Below are 21,646 nucleotides of genomic sequence, written 5' to 3' on the forward strand. Positions count from 1 at the left end.
GCTCCTCGCTCCTCTCTCCTCTCTCCTCAGGACAGGAAGAAGAGCTTTGAGACGGCCTTCACCCAGGAGGAACAGAACAACCTCTGGTTCAGCCGAGGACCGAGGAGTTGAGGAGCTGTCAGATAAGAGGGATGAGAGGCAGCTAAAGAGGATCCTAATCAGATGTTAAACCACCTTAACTGGTCTCTGTCGATGTAAAGATGAGCATCTCTACTCCGAGCTCCCTCCGTGTAGTGATTGTTAAAGACCGTCCTCGCCACTTGTCGCGGGATGTAAAAGGTTCTGACTCGACGTCCAACTACAACATGCACGGCTATCCAAAGAACGAGGCTCGTAGAAAGGGAAAAGTGCTTTATTTCACATATATAAACAAAAGAAAGTATCCATACACAGTGCTGGATTATTATTTCTGTTTGTTTCTTTCAGATTCTCTGACCCATGTGTGTCTGTGATGTTATTCATTATCATTTGCATCACCCTTTTGTTAAATAAATCTCTGTTAAATGGCCTAAACTCTGTGGCTCATGCTTTCTGACCGATGCCCCGTGATGATGATGTCTATCAGCCTCTCAAACTGAACCCTCCTCCTGAACAGAACTGGTTTCGGCTGCTGGCCAGGAGGTGATGGTTGGAACAAGTGGGACCCAGATCTTTGTCTTCTGGCCGTCCGGTACAACGCCCGCATCACTGTCGGCTGGGGCGATATGCTTTTTTTGTTTGATTCTTTCCTGATACACGGGACACTGTTCAACTTGTATTGGTGATTTCATTAATTACGAGTAAACCGACTGATCTCATGAAGTGGTGTATGTATGACACGCCAATTAGTATGCCATTATTGGCGTGTTATCAAGACGCATACTCGCTTTTTAGCGTGTTTATCAACGCTGATTGGCCTCCATTGACTTACATTACCTTGTGATTGTGTGTGAATTGACGCCGTAGAGAGTAGTATGAAAGGGAGAAAATCTGTAGGGAGGTTGGTCGGCGGGGAGGACGGGTCTAACACAGGACTTTCACCAGGAGACCGGGGATCACGTTTCCTAAACCCAACCTGTCCGCTGTATACGGTGCTCAAAATGCGTCCAGATAACACGCCACGTGACTTTAGAAAGTGGGCGTGTATGTTTACATGAAGTCATGATGTCACGTTGGAGTAACAGATCTGTTTACTTCTTCAGCTGCTGCTCAAATCCACGTTATGTGTTTATGTTTCTTTTTTCGCCCAGAATATTTCCTTGGATTAGGGCAGCACCAAGATCTTGGTTGCAGCTGTCGCTGTGGTCCTGCTGCGTCCTGCTATGTCCTGCTGCGTCCTGCTGCATCCTGCTGCGTCCTGCTGCGTCCTGCTGCATCCTGCTGCGTCCTGCTGCGTCCTGCTGCATCCTGCTGCGTCCTGCTGCGTCCTGCAGTGTCCACCTACCAAGAGTCTGGGTCTGTCCCAGGTTTCTCCCTAAAAGGAGTTTTTCCTCACCACTGTCGCATCAGCCACTGCTAATGCTTGCTCTTGAGGGAATTACTGGAATTGTTGGGTCTTTGTAAATTATAGAGAGTGGTCTAGACCTAATCTATCTGTAAATTATAGAGTGTGGTCTAGACCTCCTCTATCTGTAAATTATAGAGTGTGGTCTAGACCTCTATCTGTAAATTATAGAGTGTGGTCTAGACCTACTCTATCTGTAAATTATAGAGTGTGGTCTAGACCTACTCTATCTGTAAATTATAGAGTGTGGTCTAGACCTACTCTATCTGTAAATTATAGAGTGTGGTCTAGACCTACTCTATCTGTAAATTATAGAGTGTGGTCTAGACCTCTATCTGTAAATTATAGAGTGTGGTCTAGACCTCTATCTGTAAATTATAGTGTGTGGTCTAGACCTACTCTATCTGTAAATTATAGAGTGGTCTAGACCTACTCTATCTGTAAACTATAGAGAGTGATCTAGACCGACTCTATCTGTAAATTATAGAGTGTGGTCTAGACCTCCTCTATCTGTAAATTATAGAGTGTGGTCTAGACCTACTCTATCTGTAAATTATAGAGTGTGGTCTAGACCTCCTCTATCTGTAAATTATAGAGTGTGGTCTAGACCTAATCTATCTGTAAATTATAGAGTGTGGTCTAGACCTCCTCTATCTGTAAATTATAGAGTGTGGTCTAGACCTAATCTATCTGTAAATTATAGAGTGTGGTCTAGACCTCCTCTATCTGTAAATTATAGAGTGTGGTCTAGACCTCTATCTGTAAATTATAGAGTGTGGTCTAGACCTACTCTATCTGTAAATTATAGAGTGTGGTCTAGACCTACTCTATCTGTAAATTATAGAGTGTGGTCTAGACCTACTCTATCTGTAAATTATAGAGTGTGGTCTAGACCTCTATCTGTAAATTATAGAGTGTGGTCTAGACCTACTCTATCTGTAAATTATAGAGTGTGGTCTAGACCTACTCTATCTGTAAATTATAGAGTGTGGTCTAGACCTACTCTATCTGTAAATTATAGAGTGTGGTCTAGACCTCTATCTGTAAATTATAGAGTGTGGTCTAGACCTCTATCTGTAAATTATAGTGTGTGGTCTAGACCTACTCTATCTGTAAATTATAGAGTGGTCTAGACCTACTCTATCTGTAAACTATAGAGAGTGATCTAGACCGACTCTATCTGTAAATTATAGAGTGTGGTCTAGACCTCCTCTATCTGTAAATTATAGAGTGTGGTCTAGACCTACTCTATCTGTAAATTATAGAGTGTGGTCTAGACCTCCTCTATCTGTAAATTATAGAGAGTGATCTAGACCAACTCTATCTGTAAAGTGTCCTGAGATAACTCTTGTTATGATTTGATACTATAGACTATAGAAATAAAATTGAATTGAATTGAGTTGCATTAAATCTACAAATCTTTACTTGATGTTTTAGTCCTGAATTTAAACTGTGATGAATTTGTCAGGTAACGGTCGTCGTGTGTTCAGCCTGACGAGATCCGTGTCTTTGCTCCTTTATCCGTACAAACTGCCTAAATGGTACAAAAAGTGTCCCAAATTATCACAAACTTCCCAGAATCACTTGGACCTGCACTACCAACCAGCCCAAATCTGGGTCAATGGGGGGGGGGGTCTCTGCTCTGCTGCAGTGGTGGAGGAAGTATTCAGATCCTTTACTTAAGTAAAAGTACTAATACCTCACTGTAAACACACTATTACAGTAGAAGTCCTGCATTGGAAATGTCCCTTAACTAAAAAAATGTGAGCAGTAATGTGTAAAGTAACTAGTAACTAAAGCTGGAACAGATGAATGTAGCGGAGTAACTAAAGTAACTAGTAACTAAAGTAACTAGTAACTAAAGCTGTAACAGATGAATGTAGCAGAGTAACTAAAGTAACTAGTAACTAAAGCTGGAACAGATGAATGTAGTGGAGTAACTAAAGTAACTAGTAACTAAAGTAACTAGTAACTAAAGCTGGAACAGATGAATGTAGTGGAGTAACTAAAGTAACTAGTAACTAAAGCTGTAACAGATGAATGTAGCAGAGTAACTAAAGTAACTAGTAACTAAAGCTGGAACAGATGAATGTAGCGGAGTAACTAAAGTAACTAGTAACTAAAGCTGGAACAGATGAATGTAGTGGAGTAACTAAAGTAACTAGTAACTAAAGCTGGAACAGATGAATGTAGCGGAGTAACTAAAGTAACTAGTAACTAAAGTAACTAGTAACTAAAGCTGGAACAGATGAATGTAGCGGAGTAACTAAAGTAACTAGTAACTAAAGCTGTAACAGATGAATGTAGTGGAGTAACTAAAGTAACTAGTAACTAAAGCTGTAACAGATGAATGTAGTGGAGTAACTAAAGTAACTAGTAACTAAAGTAACTAGTAACTAAAGCTGGAACAGATGAATGTAGCGGAGTAACTAAAGTAACTAGTAACTAAAGTTGTAACAGATGAATGTAGTGGAGTAACTAAAGTAACTAGTAACTAAAGCTGTAACAGATGAATGTAGTGGAGTAACTAAAGTAACTAGTAACTAAAGTAACTAGTAACTAAAGCTGTAACAGATGAATGTAGCAGAGTAACTAAAGTAACTAGTAACTAAAGTAACTAGTAACTAAAGCTGTAACAGATGAATGTAGAGGAGTAACTAAAGTAACTAGTAACTAAAGTAAATAGTAACTAAAGCTGTAACAGATGAATGTAGTGGAGTAACTAAAGTAACTAGTAACTAAAGCTGTAACAGATGAATGTAGCGGAGTAACTAAAGTAACTAGTAACTAAAGTAACTAGTAACTAAAGCTGTAACAGATGAATGTAGCGGAGTAACTAAAGTAACTAGTAACTAAAGTAACTAGTAACTAAAGCTGTAACAGATGAATGTAGCGGAGTAACTAAAGTAACTAGTAACTAAAGTAACTAGTAACTAAAGCTGTAACAGATGAATGTAGCAGAGTAACTAAAGTAACTAGTAACTAAAGTAACTAGTAACTAAAGCTGTAACAGATGAATGTAGAGGAGTAACTAAAGTAACTAGTAACTAAAGTAAATAGTAACTAAAGCTGTAACAGATGAATGTAGCGGAGTAACTAAAGTAACTAGTAACTAAAGTAACTAGTAACTAAAGCTGGAACAGATGAATGTAGCAGAGTAACTAAAGTAACTAGTAACTAAAGCTGGAACAGATGAATGTAGTGGAGTAACTAAAGTAACTAGTAACTAAAGTAACTAGTAACTAAAGCTGGAACAGATGAATGTAGCGGAGTAACTAAAGTAACTAGTAACTAAAGTAACTAGTAACTAAAGTAACTAGTAACTAAAGCTGGAACAGATGAATGTAGCAGAGTAACTAAAGTAACTAGTAACTAAAGCTGTAACAGATGAATGTAGCGGAGTAACTAAAGTAACTAGTAACTAAAGTAACTAGTAACTAAAGCTGGAACAGATGAATGTAGCAGAGTAACTAAAGTAACTAGTAACTAAAGCTGGAACAGATGAATGTAGTGGAGTAACTAAAGTAACTAGTAACTAAAGCTGTAACAGATGAATGTAGCGGAGTAACTAAAGTAACTAGTAACTAAAGCTGGAACAGATGAATGTAGTGGAGTAACTAAAGTAACTAGTAACTAAAGTAACTAGTAACTAAAGCTGTAACAGATGAATGTAGCAGAGTAACTAAAGTAACTAGTAACTAAAGTAACTAGTAACTAAAGCTGTAACAGATGAATGTAGCGGAGTAACTAAAGTAACTAGTAACTAAAGCTGTAACAGGTGAATGTAGTGGAGTAACTAAAGTAACTAGTAACTAAAGCTGTAACAGATGAATGTAGTGGAGTAACTAAAGTAACTAGTAACTAAAGTAACTAGTAACTAAAGCTGTAACAGATGAATGTAGTGGAGTAACTAAAGTAACTAGTAACTAAAGTAACTAGTAACTAAAGCTGTAACAGGTGAATGTAGTGGAGTAACTAAAGTAACTAGTAACTAAAGCTGTAACAGGTTAATGTAGTGGAGTAACTAAAGTAACTAGTAACTAAAGTAACTAGTAACTAAAGCTGGAACAGATGAATGTAGCAGAGTAACTAAAGTAACTAGTAACTAAAGCTGTAACAGGTTAATGTAGTGGAGTAACTAAAGTAACTAGTAACTAAAGTAACTAGTAACTAAAGCTGTAACAGATTAATGTAGCGGAGTAACTAAAGTAACTAGTAACTAAAGCTGGAACAGATGAATGTAGTGGAGTAACTAAAGTAACTAGTAACTAAAGTAACTAGTAACTAAAGCTGTAACAGGTGAATGTAGTGGAGTAACTAAAGTAACTAGTAACTAAAGCTGTAACAGATGAATGTAGTGGAGTAACTAAAGTAACTAGTAACTAAAGTAACTAGTAACTAAAGCTGTAACAGATGAATGTAGCAGAGTAACTAAAGTAACTAGTAACTAAAGTAACTAGTAACTAAAGCTGTAACAGATGAATGTAGCGGAGTAACTAAAGTAACTAGTAACTAAAGTAACTAGTAACTAAAGCTGTAACAGATGAATGTAGAGGAGTAACTAAAGTAACTAGTAACTAAAGCTGGAACAGATGAATGTAGTGGAGTAACTAAAGTAACTAGTAACTAAAGCTGTAACAGATGAATGTAGTGGAGTAACTAAAGTAACTAGTAACTAAAGTAACTAGTAACTAAAGCTGTAACAGGTGAATGTAGTGGAGTAGAAGTAGAAAGTAGCATTAAAAAGAAAAGACTCAAGTAAAGTAGAAGTACCTCAACATGTGTATTTAAGTACAGTACTGGAGTAAATGTACTTAGTTACATTCCAGCTCTGCTCAGCTGCTCATGTGTGTTAACTTCTGTGTCATGGAGGAACCTGAGGTTGTTCCCAGCATGCACCTGGCGCTGAGCATCGCGGCCCAGATGTTGAGCTGTTAGCGTTAAATATAAATATATAACATATAAATATATAATATAAAGAGAGTTAGCTCTGAGCTGCTGAGAGGCTGAGCTCTGTCACACAGCTGCAGGAGAATCAGAGAAGACTTTAAATTACGCCTGATTGTGCCGCCAAAGTTTGACTTTGACCCAAAATGAAAATGGATTTAATAAACATTAAAGTTGTCAAACAAGAGAATATGTCCTGGGCCAGGTGAGAGCAACAATTGCTAATTTCCACCTGTAGTCCCCGGGCAGGTATGACGAATTTAAAAGTAAAAGTTTAAAAAAGTACGTCGACCTCTGCAGCGTGTGTGTCAGTGTGGGATGCCAGCTTAGTACTTAGAGTAAGTGTACTTAATTACATCCTAGCAGTCTCTTTCCTCTCCTCTTCTTTGGCTTCCTTACCTCACTGTGGTTTCCTGTTTGTAGGTGGGAGGATGTTCGAGACGGTTGCAGCAGCGTGCAGCTTTCTAACGCCCGGCGAGGCTCTGAGCTGTCACAGTTCCATCTCCTGATTGGGTCGAGGTGTCGGTGTGAAACCTGTGTGTGTGTGTGTGTGTGTGTGTGTGTGTGTGTGTGTGTGTGTGTGTGTGTGTGTGTGTGTTGCTGTTCTGAGCTGCAGGGCCTCGTCTCTCCAGTTTCCAGTTTGCAGTTTGCAGTTGTGAGCGTCTGAAAGAGGGCAGTTTGATCAGCCCACACACACCTCGCTCTCTGCAGAGCGGAGAGGTTTGATGCCAGTTAGTCACCTTGTCGGGTGAGTCAAGCTTTGCAGAATTTTGTCACACATTCGCTCTCAAACCGAAAGCTTCTGCTCAGGTTTGTCATTGATCAGGTGATCTCTTGGCTGTTTTTCTGAACTTTCAGACGTCTCTTTGGACAAACTATCCTGAGCTGATGGTCGATCGCCATCTTGCACGGAGGAAATCAACATCACAGGATCTGTGGAGGGAACTGAAGCGATCTGACTGGTAAAGATGGGACGAAATGCTTTTGTCCTGATTCCATTCTTCCCAGATACATGAGAGCTCATTTATTGTGATTCTAGAAGTACTGTGATTCTAGAAGTATTGTGATTCTGGAAGTACTGTGATTCTAGAAGTATTGTGATTCTGGAAGTACTGTGATTCTAGAAGTATTGTGATTCTAGAAGTATTGTGATTCTAGAAGTACTGTGATTCTAGAAGTATTGTGGTTCTAGAAGTACTGTGATTCTAGAAGTACTGTGATTACTACTACTACTACTGTGATGTCTTCATACACTTCTAGAGACAATATATCATGAGACATTTCTAAAAACTGATAGTTTTCTAGTCAGTCTATCAGTCAGTCAGTCAGTCAGTCAGTCTATCAGTCAGTCAGTCAGTCAGTCAGTCAGTCAGTCAGTCTATCAGTCAGTCTATCAGTCAGTCAGTCAGTCAGTCTATCAGTCAGTCAGTCTATCAGTCAGTCAGTCTATCAGTCAGTCAGTCAGTCAGTCAGTCTATCAGTCAGTCTATCAGTCAGTCTATCAGTCAGTCTATCAGTCAGTCAGTCTATCAGTCAGTCAGTCAGTCAGTCAGTCAGTCAGTCAGTCAGTCTATCAGTCAGTCTATCAGTCAGTCAGTCAGTCTATCAGTCAGTCTATCAGTCAGTCAGTCAGTCAGTCAGTCTATCAGTCAGTCAGTCAGTCAGTCAGTCTATCAGTCAGTCAGTCAGTCAGTCTATCAGTCAGTCTATCTATCAGTCAGTCAGTCTATCAGTCAGTCTATCTATCAGTCAGTCAGTCAGTCAGTCTATCAGTCAGTCTATCAGTCAGTCAGTCAGTCAGTCAGTCAGTCAGTCAGTCTATCAGTCAGTCTATCAGTCAGTCAGTCTATCAGTCAGTCAGTCAGTCAGTCAGTCTATCAGTCTATCAGTCAGTCAGTCAGTCAGTCAGTCAGTCTATCAGTCAGTCTATCAGTCAGTCAGTCAGTCAGTAAGTCAGTCTATCAGTCAGTCAGTCAGTCAGTCTATCAGTCAGTCTATCAGTCAGTCAGTCAGTCAGTCAGTCAGTCTATCAGTCAGTCTATCAGTCAGTCAGTCAGTCAGTCAGTCAGTCAGTCAGTCAGTCAGTCAGTCTATCAGTCAGTCTATCAGTCAGTCAGTCTATCAGTCAGTCAGTCAGTCAGTCAGTCTATCAGTCAGTCAGTCAGTCAGTCAGTCAGTCTATCAGTCAGTCAGTCAGTCAGTCAGTCAGTCAGTCAGTCTATCAGTCAGTCAGTCAGTCAGTCAGTCAGTCAGTCAGTCTATCAGTCAGTCAGTCTATCAGTCAGTCTATCAGTCAGTCAGTCTATCAGTCAGTCAGTCAGTCAGTCAGTCTATCAGTCAGTCAGTCAGTCAGTCAGTCAGTCTATCAGTCAGTCAGTCAGTCAGTCAGTCAGTCAGTCAGTCTATCAGTCAGTCAGTCAGTCAGTCAGTCAGTCAGTCAGTCTATCAGTCAGTCAGTCTATCAGTCAGTCTATCAGTCAGTCAGTCTATCAGTCAGTCAGTCAGTCAGTCAGTCTATCAGTCAGTCAGTCAGTCAGTCAGTCAGTCTATCAGTCAGTCAGTCAGTCAGTCAGTCAGTCAGTCAGTCTATCAGTCAGTCAGTCAGTCAGTCAGTCAGTCAGTCAGTCTATCAGTCAGTCAGTCTATCAGTCAGTCTATCAGTCTATCAGTCAGTCAGTCAGTCAGTCAGTCAGTCAGTCTTGACTTTGTAAAGAACATAAGATGGATCTTCTGCTTGTCGTGCTTTCTCTGTTTTGCTGATAACTGATATGATGTAGTCGCCGTGGACGATACCGTAGAAACAGAACCAACAATAAATAAAGAATATTGATTCTAGGGAAAATAATCTCTTCTAAAAATCTCCTCCCCTCCACTCCTGATTGGTTGCAGCAGCGACAGACGGAGGAGGAGAGACGTTGACAGAGAGGGAGGGAGGAAAAGCTGAAGTAGGTCTCCAGATCTGAGCCCAGAAGCCTTCAGACATGGCGGATGTCATACAGTAGTCGCCTCATGTGGACCAGATACTGCAGGGGGACACGAGACCAGCAGCAGGCCCCGAAACTTCACCCGTCCTCCATCATACCACCAACCCTCCAACCGCCGTCTGTCCTCAGCTCCAGGTCAGTTCTCCATCCTGTTAATATCCTCTGCTACAGCCAGGGAAGAGTATTCAGGTCCTTTACTGCAGTAAAAGTACTGTCAACATACTCTGTTACAGTAAAAGTCCTGCATTTAAAATGTTACTTCAGTAAAAGTGTGTCTGTATCTTCAGGAAAATGTAGTTAAAGTATTCAAACATTGTAGAAATGTGTATATATAAATATCAGATTTATAAACTAAAGTAACTAGTAACTAAAGCTGTAACAGATGAATGTAGCGGAGTAACTAAAGTAACTAGTAACTAAAGCTGTAACAGATGAATGTAGTGGAGTAGAAGTAGAAAGTAGCATGAAAAGAAAAGACTCAAGTAAAGTAGAAGTACCTCAACATGTGTATTTAAGTACAGTACTGGAGTAAATGTACTTAGTTACATTCCAGCTCTGCTCAGCTGCTCATGTGTGTTAACTTCTGTGTCATGGAGGAACCTGAGGTTGTTCCCAGCATGCACCTGGAGCTGAGCATCGCGGCCCAGATGTTGAGCTGTTCTCTCAGAACATGGCAACGTTTATTACCGACGGAGATCTGTCTGACGGTTTTATGCCTGATTGATTGGGACTTTGAACCGAAATACGTCCCCCTCTGCAGAGTGTGTGTGTGTGTGTGTGTGTGTGTGTGTGTGTGTGTGTGTGTGTGTGTGTGTGCAGAGTGTGTGTGTGTGTGTGTGTGTGCAGAGTGTGTGCAGAGTGTGTGTGTGTGTGTGTGTGTGTGTGCAGAGTGTGTGTGTGTGTGTGTGTGTGTGTGTGTGTGTGTGTGTGTGTGTGTGTGTGTGTGTGTGTGTGTGTGTGTGCAGAGTGTGTGTGTGTGTGTGTGCAGAGTGTGTGGGTGTGGGTGTGTGCAGAGTGTGTGTGTGTGAGTGTGGGATAATGCCAGCACGTACACCAGTGTTCAGAAATCATCCCTGGGGGGGTGAGGGGGGGGTAAAGGTTGGTATATATTATATATTTTATAGATTATATACTATATATAATATATATTCTATATTATATAGAATATATATTATATAGATTATATATAATATATATTATATATCATATAGAATATATATTATATATATTATATATTATATATAGATTATATATAATATACTACTTAACTTGGGAACCTGAAGATGTGCTTCCTTTTCTTCACTTTTTGGAACATGCATGCTGGATTTTGGGTTTAGCGCTCCACCGAGAATCTCCGTTGTCGAAGCACAAACCTCTGTTTTAATAAACGAGGCACGAAACATGGAAGCAGCACCCAACCAACAGATCAGACGAGATTAAGAGAGATATCATCACTTTAGAGTGAACAGAGTCCAATTACAACCCTTCACAGTGACACAAATAAAAATTCAAGAGTTAAAGTTAAAAACTTCAAAGATAAAGTGGTAGGAGTACATTTGTTCTGCTACTTTCTACTTCTACATCTTGTACTTTTTACTCCTCTACGTTTCTCTGACAGCTTCAGTTACTTTATACATTCAGATTATTAACAGAGATCTCAATCAGCTCCTCTCTGCTGAGTGACAGGCAGCCATCTTGTGAGTTGTGACTCAGTTTTTAAAATTAAAATAAATCCTGTATCCGGCCCTTTCGGGCGAGGACACAAGTACAGTGCTCAGCATAAGTTTATGAAGCCATGCTAAAGTTGACTAAAAAGAGGAATAAATTGAATTCAATTGAAATTGATCTTAATGCCTTAATTAAAGAAATTATGAAAAATCCAACCTTTAAGGACACCAATTTTCTTTGTGAATGAATAATGTATCGTAAATAAATAAATGTTCTTCCTTAAAATACAGGGGGCATAAGTCAGTACACCCCTATGTTAAATTCCCATAGAGGCAGGCAGACTTTTATTTTGAAAGGCCAGTTATTACATGGATCCAGGATACTATGCATCCTGATAAAGTTCCCTTGGTCCCCACATCATCACATACCCTTCACCATACCCCACATCATCACATACCCTTCACCATACCCCACATCATCACATACCCTTCACCATACCCCACATCATCACATACCCTTCACCATACCCCACATCATCACATACCCTTCACCATACCCCACATCATCACATACCCTTCACTATACCCCCACATCATCACATACCCTTCACCATACCCCCCCATCATCACATACCCTTCACCATACCCCCCCATCATCATATACCCTTCACCATACCTAGAGATTGGCATGGGGTACTTTCCATAAAATCATCTCTCAATGCAAATCAAACCAGCTATTAGGCTAACTGACATAAAACCTTCTTTTTAGTCAACTTTAGTATAGGTGTATTCACTTATGCTTAGCACAAAGGATCATCATCATCATCATCATGGTTCTTTACCATTGACATATATATAACTGGACACAGGCTAATTATTGATCACTAAAATGATAGTTAACATTAGTAATTAAACTTAAACAGCTAATGGAAGTCCAAACTGCCTGAGAGCTTCTCCTGTACTATACGGTAATTCCTCTACTATGAGACAGTAAGTCTCGTGGTTATGACCCAATCGTTAGCCTATTTTTATAAAAACGTCTGCTACGGAGCCATAACGTGAGCTACAAGGTAATGGAGCCTTTTATACATTGTCGTGTTTCTTTAGAAATAAACAATGGACAAATAGAGTCTTTAAACTCTTCAGATGTAAAGTTATTCTCTGTCAAAGTGACGTCAGAATGAATGGCAGTCAATGGGATGCTAACGGGAGGTGATGGCTTGGTAGCATCAAAATGGCGCCATAGGAGCTATGTGTTGTGGAGAGAGACTTACTCCCAGTGTTGGGGAAGTTACTTTTAAAAAGTAGTGTTTGCTCGTTACTTCTTAAAAAAGTAATCTGTTACTTTACTTTGTTACTTTGTTTGTTTTTGTGTGTATGGAAGGTAACTTTTTACTTTACTCGTTACTTTTACGTTACTTTTAAAAGCAGGCGTCTCTGGCAGAGACTGAAGTTAATTATACAAAAACTATCTTTGACCATAAAGCCAATCTCTGGTTTATCAGTGAAGTGTCTGAACTCCACTGCAGGCTGGATTCTCTCCTCACAGAGGGACGGCTGATTCATTATGAACCAGTCCAGCGCGGGTTGAATGCCCATCAGCAGGTCATCATGTTACACGGTGTTAGTGTATACTATGTAACGTCTGTATCGACTTGTACCGGTCGCACAGCCACGATGGTCCGTGCATTGTCGTAGACACATGCAGCCTCTTTTCTGGAAATCCTTGCGTGTCCGTACGACCGACGTGCGTGTACATATGAGGCCATCTCCACGGCAACCATCTGTGAGTTTGTCAGCTTTGTGTCTGCCTGGCTCAGAGCGCCGTCCAGCAAAAAGCCACGAACGCTCTCAAAAGTTAGCGATGGCTGCTTCTCGCTTGCCATGATTGCTCTGCTACCAGCCTCTGTCACGGCCGTGTGGAGCTTGTGAGAAGGCAGTGTCGCATTCGCAGAGTTTGCGGGGGGGCAGGGGGAGCACTGCTGGCTGAAGCGGGTAATTGCATTGTTTCATGGCATGACCAGATATTTTATAAATATTTTAAATAACACAAAACAACTAAATGGTGGTAGGTAATACATCTGATTTCATATAGGCCTACTGCTTTAGTAAATGAAATATATTTTAATGGCTCTGTCTCTCACCTGAGACCTTTGTCGACCCATATGCAGGACGCAAAAAAACAGAAATTACTGTTGCACTAGTCTGGACATCTTACCATGCCAATGTTGTAATAAAGATTTCCTACATGCCATGTATATAAATTTGCTGTCAACTTACTAATTGATTGCGTGTTTTGTGTAGATTTGGACTTTGTTTAAACGGCGAGGAGGATCTCCTGATCGCTGTGGATTACTTTTTTTCGTGTCGTTGGATTACAGCAAAATACAGATCTTTTTTCTCAACGTGTCTTAACATTTTATGGTGGGACTGCGCTTGGTTGGCACTTGGCATCTCAACAGACTGGAGGTCCAACTCTGATTGGTCACCGTTACATTTTAGTTTAATTTAAGTGTCGGGGCAGTTTGCCACCGTCTGTCTATTGCGTTCCCAGACAGCCGTGCCGCGATTGGATTTCATAAGGGCGAGTTGTTAAATTGTTACAATGTAATTTAAAATCTTACAAAAATAAACATATGTTTATTTAGCATGTTTGTTTTGTCCATATGTGCTCGTGCTGCGTTCCCCAAGTGGTAGCCAGGTCTCAGCTGCTACAATGAGGGTTTTTTGCCCCCCTGGTTCGAATGTCAAACTCCGCTTATGCAGTGTCGCTGTCAAATCTGTCCCTGGGAAAAGTAACGTTGCGCCGAATTGAAAAAAGAACTACGTTTCATTACCAAATTTTCAGTAGTAGCGCGTTACACTACTTTTTACCCGAAAAAGTAGTTACATTACTTTGTAACGCGTTACACCCAGCACTGCTTACCCCCCTTGGTCTTTACTTTTAACTTTAACTTTGTTCACATCTGGTTAACCTTATCAGTCTGTTCCTGTCACATTTCCGTTCTTTGACCTTTTTTGCTACCTTCAGTAAAACCTCTCGGTGGTGGGGGGGTGGGGGGTATTGTGGGAAGAAAAGAAATTGAGAAAAACCAAATGAGCTTAAAGACGGAGCCACAGCTCACAAGATGGCCGCTGCTCCCTCTGCTCAGCTGAGAGGAGAAATATGGTGAATAATATCATAACTCAGGACTTCATCTAACTTCATCTTCTTCCACTTCATCTTCTAACTTCATCAGGAGACGCCAGCTGTGTGTCTGCAGAGCTGGAACATAACTACTTTACTACGTAAGTACTTTTACTCAGGAACAACACTGAAATACAATTCTGAGGTACTTGCACATGTACTTGTACTTCTTATATTACTTCCTTACTTCTTCTCCGCTACATTTATCTGCTTTAGTTGCTTTGTAGATTCAGATTTTTGCACAAAACACACAAAAGGAGTTGATAAAATCTGATGTTTTTTATGACTGTACTTACACACTCAGTCTTGTATGAAGTACTTGAATGCAGTACTTGAGAGTAAAAGTACAAGTATCTTACCAGAAAATGACTTAGGTAGAAGTTAAAGTCACCTTTTAGAATATTACCTGACATATCTGATATTTACTGTACTTCTACTGAAGTATATCATCTTCATTAGTAGAAGTAAAACTTTGATTATGAACTATATTGTGGCTTCCTTCCTTATATAATATACATATATATATATAAACAGCCAGAGAGGCAGCACAGGATAAATCCAGGACTTTCCAGGCAGTGTGTGTGTGTGTGTGTGTGTGTGTGTGTGTGTGTGTGTGTGTGTGTGTGTGTGTGTGTGTGTGATGTTTTTAGCAGGGAGTTTGAGGTTCTGAGGAAGAAAGGAAATGATGAGGGGACCAGCGTAAATGATGGTTTCCTTCCTGTGTGACGCACTGCTGTGATGATTATCATCATGTTCTTCTAATACGGCCTCGGGAAAGGAAAGAGTCAGCTCTCCTCTCCTCTCACAACTACTATATATATCAGAGGTTGCACACCTCTGGAGCAACTAGGGGTTAGTGCCTTGCTCAGGGACACATTGGTTGATGAATCACAGTGGGAATCAAACCCAGATCTCCCACACCAAAGGCATGGGTCATATCCACTGGACCATCACCACCCGAATATAGTAGTCTGGTTGACAAGGACTGGATTCAAACCCATGCACACAACGCACAATAGAGTAGCAGTTAATCGCAGGGTTCGAATTATGATTTCATCTTTGTGGGGGTCTCTTTAAAAAAAAAAAAAATGAGCAGCAAATTTTGAGCATTAAACACTTCATTTCCTGCATCCTGGTGAATTTTTATGCACCTTTTTACCTTTTTCTGAATCAATATATGCTGGAAATATCTCTATACATAGATTACAATCCAAATATAAAAACATAATGGAATATATTACAATAAGGCTCTCAGGCATTCTGTATTGCTATTTATTCTCCTGTAGATCGACTTCCTAATTATATCTGAGTCAGCACACATGCAGCCTCTACAGGCATCATTTACTCCTCCCTCCTTAAATGTGCATATGACAATTATTCACCTCAATGACACATTATTCATTTTAATGGATTAATAAAGCCCTGGACTGTAATATTTCAGATGTGTTTGAGCAAGATTTCTGCTCATGTTCAAAACTTAAAAAACAAAATATATCCCATCTGTGTTCTCTGAGATTTGGAGGAGTCGTGATATTTTGAGAAAAATAAAGTTATAACAGGTATTCTTGTAATAACAAGAATACAGTCACTATATTTCAGAAAATAATCTACCTGCACCATAGCCTGCTGTGCATTACGTGATATCTCTGCTGATATGGTAGATCTCAGACCTCCTGACAGACTCAGAGCCCCGTTTGGGTCTCTGGTCTCTGAATGAGACAAAGTTTAGGGAAGTGACTGAACGCTGCTCTACATCGGAGGTGGAAAACCAAAACTACAGAATTACACGGAGCACAAATGCAACACATCTGCTGCAGCATGTCGACAGCAGAGCGCGTCCTTTATAAACCTGAAGCTGAAGGCGCGCTGCTCATCTCTATTTCTACAGCGAGAGTGCATTTTAAACTCTTCTGTTAATAAATAACTGAGAACACCTGGTTCTGTTGGTTCCCTTTCCCCTCACCAGCTGGGTCGCAACAACACACTAAGTACATTTACTCCACTACTGTACTTCAATACACATGTTGAGGTACTTGTACTTTACTTGAGTCTTTTCTTTTCATGCCACTTTCTGTGTGTGTGTGTGTGTGTGTGTGTGTGTGTGTGTGTGTGTTTGTGTGTGTCTGTGCGTGTGTGTGTGTGTGTGTGTGTGTGTGTGTTTGTGTGTGTCTGTGCGTGTGTGTGTGTGTGTGTGTGTGTGTGTGTCTGTGCGTGTGTGTGTGTGTGTGTGTGTGTGTGTGTCTGTGTGTGTGTGTGTGTGTGTGTGTGTGTGTGTGTTTGGATCCTTTACACTTTCTACAATATTTTAATACTTTAACTACATTTTCCTGATGATACTGACACACTTTTACTGAAGGAACATTTTAAATGCAGGACTTTTACTGTAACAGAGTATTATTACAGTCTGGTAAAGGATTTTCCCCGGCTTTTTTTAAAGATTTTTTTGGGCATTTCAGCCTTTAATTAGCCTGGGAAAACCCTGACCAACTTCCGGCAAATTTGAGATTTGAGACTCTACACCAATCACAACCGTTGAGGCGGGCTTTACACCAATCACAACCGTTAAGGCGGGCTCTACACCAATCACAACGGTTGAGGCGGGCTCTACACCAATCACAACGGTTGAGGAGGGCTCTACACCAATCACAACAGTTGAGGAGGGCTTTACATGATGACGATAGCGCAGCGATGGCGAGCAGCTTCTTGTTTACATTCATCATGGCGGCCACCGAAGCGCAGCAACCTGTTGATGTCACTGTCGCTGCTACGTCACCCAGATCTTTGCTCTGATTGGTTGAAGGACTATCCAATGGGCCCAGAGGCATTTGAGCAGCGTCCGTTGGTGACGCTCCTTTGGAAATGGGCTGTGAATGAAGCTTCCCCAGACCCTTCTCAGTTACAGCTGAGAAGGTCTGGGGTCCACCAGGCTAGGGGTGATAGGGTGATATAATGATTGTTAGGGTATCTCACACTGTTCCTTAAGGTCTCCTAATAGGGTATGTAACATTGGTTGGGCTGAAAATGGCTCAGGTGCTATTTTATTAGGCCAACTAGACTAACAAGAGCTTTTCTTCCAAATATGGTATGCTCATGAATATTTAGATGAACTGCGCGCTGATTGGTTTGAGCGAACCACATACACATCCATTGGAGACGAGACAGCAGGTCTCATATTTCAGACACTGCAAAGTTATACATTGTTTGTCTATTTCATTATTAAATTCACTTCTGAGACTTTTTTAAGCAAGAAATCAACTATATAAAGCTCGGTTACTGGACTACCGGGGCTCGGGGCTCTGCGGAGCTGCCTGGCTGCCAGCTGCTGGCATAACTAGAGTATATTTACAGTTTGAATTTCGTCACGCCACTTATATAACATATGCCCCAAGGTCTTATAAAGCTAACTATGGTGTCCGATTTCAATTTAATGCATTTTTGTGAACATTAGGGATTTTGTTAGCTGCTACTGTCCCTTCAGTCCTATGGGTAAAGATCGCGGCTAGCTGCAGGCCCTGGAGCTCCATCAGGGCCTCGGCATTTTGTAGTCCAGTAACCCAGAACCGGTGACTTTGCGCGGGTATGGAGCGCCGCGGGCTTCCCTTCGTGACGGAGATCCAGCTAGCTCACAGCGAGCCGGAGTCTATGAAGTAGGACTCGCCGGGCGGCGAGGCAGCACCGGCCGCTGTCACATAGCCTGCTGAGCTCCTGCTTAACTGCGACACACAGTTGGACAAAATTTGCAATTAGCCATCAATTTTCGTAAAACGGCCCATATTTGACCTCTACATAGTTGATTTCTTGCATAAAAAAGTTCAGAAGTGAATTTAGTAATTAAATAGCAGACCTCTGGAGATCTGCATGACCTAGCTAGATTCACAAGACTAGCTGACCTCAGGTCAGTGGTGTAGTCTATGCTAATGTTGGGGCGTGGCAAAGACTAGGAGTTGAGATGTTGACATCAGCTTCCAGCTTTGTTGAGATTTGCCTGTTTTCAGCGGCAGTTTCAAAATGTGAGATTTGCAGAGGATAGAGGTATCAATGGGACGTTGAGCTTCTATGTATGTCCTATTTACCCTCCAAACTGTCGTTATTCAACTATGACAAGGTAACATCGGCTTTGCATTCTATCACCCCTTTAATGGAAAGGACAGCCAGATATGAAAGGGGAGAGAGGGGAGGAAGACATGCAAGAAAATCATCACAGGTCAGATTCGAACCCTTGACCTTCTGCGTCAAAGCATACACCTCTATATATGTGCGCCTGCTCTACCAACTGAGCTAACCCGGCCACGTAACAGAGTATTTTTACAGTGTGGTATCAGTACTTTTACTGCAGTAAAGGATCTGAATACGTCTTTCACTGCTGTAACGAAGATGTGTATAATAGATAATGCTCTTGTCGTCCTCAGGTGAAACATGGCCACCTCCTGGCTGATCTGGGTTATGGTGGTCGCCATCTTCGTCTCCATGGTGCTCCTGGCTGTTGTGTGTCTGCGCTGCCGGAACAAAGGCCCTCTGGGTGGGAAGATATCTGGCTTCAATCTGCACCAACACGCGGTTAAAGGCTCTGACACACCAACCAGACAACCGACCGTCAGGAGGAGAGCCAGTCGGACTGATCAGTCTCCCCGAGGTCCAAAAAGTGTCTCAGAACACACCTAAGAGACGCTGACTTCAGCGTACGTTCTTCGCGTGCGCGAGACGTTATACGTCTCCATAACAGCAGACGGCACTAATCTGTATTGTCGCCCAAAAAATTAAAACTGGCAGCTGATTGGACGAACGCATCACGTGGGTCTGGCTGCTCCCCGACCATAATGGCGGCTTGTTCAGAATACGATCTCATATTGGACTAAAATAGTTCACCGAAACGTGTTTCTGAAAACATTTGAAGAGAGAAATAGGCCGTGCAGTTGCTGAATCTGTCTTCATTTCAGATCAACAAAGGTCAGTTTAAAAGATTTTCATCAGATTTTGAGAGGCGCTCATCCCGCTCGCCATTTCCGGTAAGTGTTTTAACATAAGTGCACTGATTCTCCAGTCAAGGGTTAGCACTCCACGAATCAGATTGGTCATTGAGTCCGACTGCCCACTGGCCGATTCAACAAGTCAAATCGGCCCAAATGAAGGCCGACAGCTCCTCCAATGGACGACGGCACAGGACACGCCGAACAGACTCGAGTCACCGACCTCGCCAGACTGTCAGACCGGTTATCGGGTTGGTGTGTCAGGGCCTTAACAGCCACGTCTTGTGGGTGTCAACCAGCCTCAGATTAACGCCGTCACACCTCTGATGGTCACTGACGCTGTGGTTTCTGGTTTTAACTGCAGAGAGATTTTATATCTGAAATATTTAATTGAAGGTAATAGTTTTTATGTTTCTGTTTCCTCCCTTCAGTCTCCATCAGGCAGACTTCAGAGGACTACATACCGTAAGTTCTTTCTCCTAACACTCTTTCTGGGTGAAAGATGGGGCTGGGTGTCTTCAATATAAATACCGATACCTTGACTTCGATACAGATGGCTGAACAATCTGTTTCGATACCAATTTTATGAACTTTGGTGGTTTATTTGTACCGGTATAATAGTGTGGAGTTAGGTAAATAATATTGGTGTTGACATTTCCTTTTTTTCTGTACATTTTTGTGTCATTCAGCACTTAAAGTAATGAAGTATGAAGTTACTGTCTTTTGAGTCTCTTGTTGTGTTTATTATATTTTCTCTATGTTACGGGAACGACTCATAAGATGTCTCGGCTGACAGTTCATTCCCTAACATAAAGTGTGCTGGTAAAGGGAAGGCAGGCAGACCTACCCTGGAGCCACAACCTCAGCTAATAGCGTTTGGGCTTCCAGGCCACAGGCAAAGGCAGTGGTATAGTCTAATGTATTGTAGTGGGTATACTGTACAGTATATTGGCCAGAATCTGCATTTGGGGGAGGGGGGGGCCATATCATAGTGGGGGGGTGTGGGTGTCCTCCCCCAGGGAAGTTTTGAGCATCAACGACTTCATTTCCTGTATTTGGATACACTTTTATGCACCAATTTACTGTGGAAATACCTTGATTTAGCCTATGTGAAGAAAGTTAAACACAGACGACAATTCAAAATATATCAAAACTATAATGGAAAGTATGTTGTTGCGTCATTGGGCATTTGTAAGTGGGTATATGGAAATCCTGGAGCTTTCTTAGTGGGTATACTGCGTATTCCTGCGTATCACGGAGACTACACCACTGGGCAAAGGAGCTCAAAAATCAAAAGACTCTTCAGTTTCGACAGCTACACGCCACTTCTGTGATTCCGCGACAAGAGTCTCCTCCTTCAGCTCGCCGAGACTCAATCTTCTTAAACTCTGAGCTCTAAGCCCTGTCCACTACCAGCCAGCCAAAACAAAAGAAGGAAGTACTAAAGAGTACTAAAAGGGCCCACTGCTCACCCTAACACTCTATTTATCTATCGATGTATAAAGTACCAGCAAGTTTTGGGAACATGTCTATGAATGCATTTTATTTTTTGGTTTGCATTCATTATACAGAAATCTACATCCATCTTTTATAGATTCCTCTGGGATGATATAGTATTGTTACTATAGAGAGTGTTGTATTTAACCCTAATCTCTATCTATAGAGATGGAAATGTGAACGAATGTTTTGTAATTTGGCTTTATTTCATGTGGAAGTTGTTGATTGGTCCTTTAAAAGACGGCTTCTCAGGATGGAACACCATTTCCCTGATGATGGGCTGGTACCAAAACGTTGACAACTATTCAAGTTATTTAAGTTAGTGTTGGAGCCGTTTCTGACATTAATGCATATGCAGTTTTGTGTTTGATCACTGGGGGGGGGGGGCATTGTCACGGGAAATCATAAAGCATATCAGCCAGAGGTACACAGCTGTGTGGCAAAGGGGAAACAGCTCGTCACCGTGTTAGTGGCTTGTCAGCGGTAATGTTTTAGTGTTCAGTTAGAAAGCAAAATGAAAGCTACCTGAGCATGCAACGCCATTCAATAAACGGGTCAATGCACTGAAAGATATTTAAAGTATGGACATTGATTCAGGCCCATAGACGCAGAGGGGTGTGTGTGTGTGTGTGTGTGTGTGTGTGTGTGTGTGTGTGTGTGTGTGTGTCTCTGTGTGTGTGTGTGTGTGTGTGTGTGTGTGTGTGTGTGTGTGTGTGTGTGTGTGTGTGTGTGTCTGTGTGTGTGTGTGTGTCTGTGTGTGTGTGTGTGTGTGTGTGTGTGTGTGTGTGTGTGTGTGTGTGTGTGTGTCTGTGTGTGTCTGTATGTGTGTGTGTGTGTGTGTGTGTGTGTGTGTGGTGTGTGTGTGTGTCTGTGTGTGTGTGTGTGTGTGTGTGTATGTCTGTGTGTGTGTGTGT

The 21,646-nt window shown here is 41.5% G+C and overlaps 1 protein-coding gene across 2 annotated transcripts in view; it reads left to right on the forward strand.

Annotated features, from left to right (window-relative positions):
• Window positions 1–6,824: 6,824 nt before the first annotated feature.
• The window catches only part of LOC116060861, a 31,784-nt gene continuing 16,962 nt past the window's right edge, over window positions 6,825–21,646 (forward strand). Inside the window, exons 1-5 of one of the 2 annotated variants that reach the window (XM_031314618.2) lie at window positions 6,825–7,178; window positions 7,289–7,392; window positions 9,320–9,549; window positions 18,678–18,787; window positions 19,667–19,700. In XM_031314618.2, the coding sequence (XP_031170478.1) occupies window positions 18,685–18,787; window positions 19,667–19,700 (137 nt within the window). In that variant the 5' untranslated portion in view covers window positions 6,825–7,178; window positions 7,289–7,392; window positions 9,320–9,549; window positions 18,678–18,684. The remainder of the gene's footprint in view (window positions 7,179–7,288; window positions 7,393–9,319; window positions 9,550–18,677; window positions 18,788–19,666; window positions 19,701–21,646) is intronic. The other variant, XM_035996560.1, reaches the window with a different exon arrangement.

The sequence above is a fragment of the Sander lucioperca genome, chromosome 21, assembly GCF_008315115.2.
Source record: "Sander lucioperca isolate FBNREF2018 chromosome 21, SLUC_FBN_1.2, whole genome shotgun sequence".
NCBI classification, from domain to species: domain Eukaryota; kingdom Metazoa; phylum Chordata; class Actinopteri; order Perciformes; family Percidae; genus Sander; species Sander lucioperca.